Genomic DNA, 3909 nt, shown 5'->3' with positions numbered 1-3909 from the left:
AAAGTATTACAGTAATGGTAAGTAATCAGTCAATAATGGTGTAAGAACAAAGCTACACCAATATGACAGAACAGCTCTTGGCTATTTTAAGGATATTTGACAATTTCTGGAAAAATAGACAAAATGGAATCTCACTGCTCACTAGAATAATCCCTTCAGGGTGGAAACCTAAAATGCTTTAATGATTACAGAACACTACTTTTCTGGTGACTCAGTTACAAACTTTGTTGTTTACAAACTTTCAAAGACTCCTATACATTTATTGATCCCCATGGGATATTCAGGTGTCACAGCAGCACTGCAGTTAGTAGTAAAGGCTGACCTAACCATCTGGACTGACTGGGTATAATCTGTCCCAAACACACTTTGTGGAGAATGAATGAGCAATTAAGGTGTAAACCACAGCAGTGACAAACAACATTCCCCTGGTGACCTGAAGAATAATAAACTTGCTGGATAAACTCACTAGTCATGACTCATGAGTGTGTGTGTGTGTGTGTGTGTGTGTGTGTGTGTGTGTGTGTGTGTGTGTGTGTGTGTGTGTGTGTGTGTGTGTGTGTGTGTGTGTGTGTGTGTGTGTGTGTGTGTGTGTGTGTGTGTGTGTGTGTGTGTGTGTGTGTGTGTGTGTGTGTGTGTGTGTGTGTGTGTGTGTGTGTCTGAGACTCTCTGAGTACCCGTGTGCCAATTACACCATGTCATTTTTATTTATTTTTTTCAAAAGCTGAAACTAGGAACTAACCACTTTCCCATCCTCAAATGTTGCGCTTCCCATTTGATACCGCAGTCTGGTAGAACAGATTTCTGTTCGCTCTCTTTCCCTCCCAAAAGCATAGCGGTCTCTCCGTGGCCCTGGGTCGCTCTACTGCCTGCTGCACTGTCTCCACTTACAGCGTGACATCACTGGAGTTTCCCCTTTTGTAGAAGCAGCTGCCGCAGCATAAATACTACAGCCTCCCTGGCAGAAGTTCACTTAACACAATAGGCATATCGTCACTGCACACTGGAAGCACTCGAAGATACTGGCTATTTGCACCAGATATTTAGCTGCCAGAGGGTTTCTACACAGCAGCAGTAACACTCTTGAGCTCAGTGGCTAGAGGCAACATGGTGGCATACACAATGACATCAGGAGACTTGGAGACTGGGCTTGGTGAAAGGACAGTGGTTGTGGTTGAGAAGAAGTCATCCCTGGGGTGGCTATGTAAGGTGTGCTGGGCCATCCTCATTGTGGCCCTTTGTGTTGCTGGAGCCCTGTTATTTGCTTGGTACTGGAGCGGAAGGCCAGAGACAATGGTAAGGAATACTTACCTCTCTCTCTCTCTCTCTCTCTCTCTCTCTCTCTCTCTCTCTCTCTCTCTCTCTCTCTCTCTCTCTCTCTCTCTCTCTCTCTCTCTCTCTCTCTCTCTCTTAATTGGAAATAATTCAGAATGATGTAGGTTAAAAAGTGGAGGTCAAATTAATTTACTTTTGGACCTTTGATCTGTTTTTGTCACAGATGCAGCCTGGCCAATCAGAAGCAAGACAGGAGCAAAAGCAGAACGAAACTTTTGCAGCAGGTGAATTTGCCTTGTTGCTCTTTCCCAAATGCTGAGTATTGAATTCATCCTGGGATATTTTGAGCCCTTACGGATCATTTGAGACAAGTTCTTCTCTTTTTTCCCTTTCCCTTTAGAACCCCACCACACACTGAGGAGAATTGGCAGCAAATCCAAAGCAGCCATCCATTTAGAGGGTGAGTCATAGTCAACCTTGACTTATCTTTCTGCAAACAATGAGTCCATGGTCTAGTTTTTCCACAGCCTCTCAAACTCTTTCTCTGTCTCCTTTGAGGATGGCTTCTCATTAGAAGTGGGTTGGCCATGAGGAAGTGACTGCACAAGTTATTTATTGCCTGCCTGTTATTTTAAAACATACCTGACTTCCACATGGCCTACCTGTGGATTACTCACTCCTGTATTACACTATCTGCTGCATGAATAGCTCAAGAGCTTTCAAAGTCTAAACATGTTTTTTCCTGTTTCTATAGGCAGCTATGATGAGAGCAATGACTTAAAAAACCAGGTGGAGTGGAGGAAGGATCAAGGTCAGGGTTTTGTTCAGGGTGGGTTCGGATTGGAGGACAACAAAATCATTATCCCGCAATCCGGTCTCTACTTTGTCTACACCCAAGCATCTTTCCGGGTGTCCTGCAGCGATGAGGAGAGTGCAAGCAAGCACAATGCACCGCTCAGCCACAGAATCTGGCGTTACTCCGACTCCTTGGGCAGCAAGGTTTCTCTGATGAGTGCAGTGAGGTCAGCATGCCAGCGTGCTTCTCAAGAGGACAGCTACAGAGTTGGAGAGCGCTGGTACAATGCCATATACCTCGGTGCCGTGTTTCAGCTGCGCAAGGGAGACAGACTGTGGAGCGAGACCAATCAGTTGGCCGAGTTGGAGTCTGAAGGGGGCAAGACATTTTTTGGTGTGTTTGCACTTTAGAACGTGAGAGCAGGAAGGGAATGATTATAAATAATAGTAACAGCTGTTACTAACTATGCCGTGGTATTGACATACCCTATGTTTTATGTTAAAACTCTTTATTCATCTTCATGGTGACATGTTATTTTAAGATCTCCATGGAGATTAACGTCATGTAAATATTTTCAAACTGCAACAGTTTGGAATATTATTACTATTTTATGCACTTTTGTACATTTTGATATAGACCAGAGATTGTAGGGTAAACATTCTGAGCCAAGTGTTGACACAGCTCTTAACTGGAGAGTGCAGATTCACAGATTATTGTAATTTATTCTGTATTACTCACTATTGCCACTTCATCATGTATTATACGTATTTATTGTCTTTATTTATATGTTGTCAGGATTTGGTCAAAACAGTGATATTTATATATATTTTTATGTGTACATGAACTTGATTTTTCATTAAAATGCAGAAATGTCCCCAAGTTTACTGGTTTAGGTTTGCTGTCTGTTATGTTACAACAAACGGTTGAATCATCAAGGCGCCAAACACCAAGACACCAAACAAACATCTGCGGTCGAATAGGCAAACAACTTTGTCTAGCCTAGACAGTAGCCTACACTTTACAGCAAGCTTATCCTAGTATTTGGCAAAGCCACAGCGAAATGCCTCCGCAGCCAGCAAATACTTCCTCTGTGAGATCAGACGGGACGAGGGGAATTTCCTTCTTTTTGTGTCTTTGTGAGTGCTGTGTCAGGTGGAGGCCCACATAAGCCTCAACCCAGAGCGGGTTTTCCCCAATGACGCCCCCCACCCACCCTCCCTCCATCCTTCCCCCCCACCCTCCTCCCTCACCCTCGCCCTTCCCCTCCCTCCTATTTCTGCATACCTCATCTTCAGTCAGCTGCAGAGGGAGAGGAGGCGCTGCAAATGAGGGGGAGGGAAGGAAGTGGATGGGAGGCTGGGGAGGTGGTGAGTTGCTTACAGCTGTGCTCTTTACATTGTCACATGCTAAATCATGTAAAGGATATCGTCGCTGTCGGATGGAAACCTTGTATGTCTAAAACCGTTCCTTTTTTATTATTATCAAAAAAACACATTTTAAAATAGTGAAAGTAGCCGATCTACTTAAGCTTACAACAGCTCTCATCGTGACATGTTGTGAGCTTGTGGACCTGCTATTTTCACTAGTTTTGTGTGACACTCTTGTATGATGAAGTAGGTCATACATTTCAAAAATAAAATAACCCCCCCCCCCAAAAAAAAAAAGTTGAAATATGGAGATACAAGGTTTCCGACCGACAGTGACGATATACAGGAGATGTCAGGCAAACTGTACTGTATGGGTTTGCTTGTCCAATAAACATCCAGTCATTGTTGTGCTAATGAGGTTATTATGTTCCCATGGGTCTATAGGCAGGTGGTTAATAACCACCTGAAATTGTT

The 3909-nt window shown here is 43.7% G+C and overlaps 1 protein-coding gene across 1 annotated transcript; it reads left to right on the top strand.

Moving 5' to 3' along the window:
* The first annotated feature begins 990 nt into the window (after positions 1 to 990).
* tnfb (tumor necrosis factor b (TNF superfamily, member 2)) lies at positions 991 to 2947 on the top strand. The gene is made up of 4 exons (XM_084053844.1): positions 991 to 1293; positions 1496 to 1556; positions 1673 to 1732; positions 2027 to 2947. Exons 1-4 carry the CDS (start codon positions 1105 to 1107, stop codon positions 2476 to 2478), a joined length of 762 nt encoding a protein of 253 aa, XP_083909970.1. The 5' UTR covers positions 991 to 1104; the 3' UTR covers positions 2479 to 2947.
* The last annotated feature ends 962 nt before the right edge of the window (positions 2948 to 3909 follow it).

The sequence above is a fragment of the Gymnoscopelus microlampas genome (genome assembly GCF_963454915.1).
Source record: "Gymnoscopelus microlampas genome assembly, chromosome: 3".
NCBI lineage: Eukaryota > Metazoa > Chordata > Actinopteri > Myctophiformes > Myctophidae > Gymnoscopelus > Gymnoscopelus microlampas.
This window is presented reverse-complemented; position numbering and strand designations above follow the sequence as displayed.

Bases quoted from the DNA above. Each gene is read 5' to 3' on its own strand.
- tnfb (XM_084053844.1), top strand. From the start codon at position 1,105: ATGGTGGCATACACAATGACATCAGGAGACTTGGAGACTGGGCTTGGT. The intron at 1,294-1,495 runs GTAAGGAATACT...TTTTTGTCACAG, and splicing joins GCGGAAGGCCAGAGACAATG to ATGCAGCCTGGCCAATCAGA. The intron at 1,557-1,672 runs GTGAATTTGCCT...CTTTCCCTTTAG, and splicing joins GAACGAAACTTTTGCAGCAG to AACCCCACCACACACTGAGG.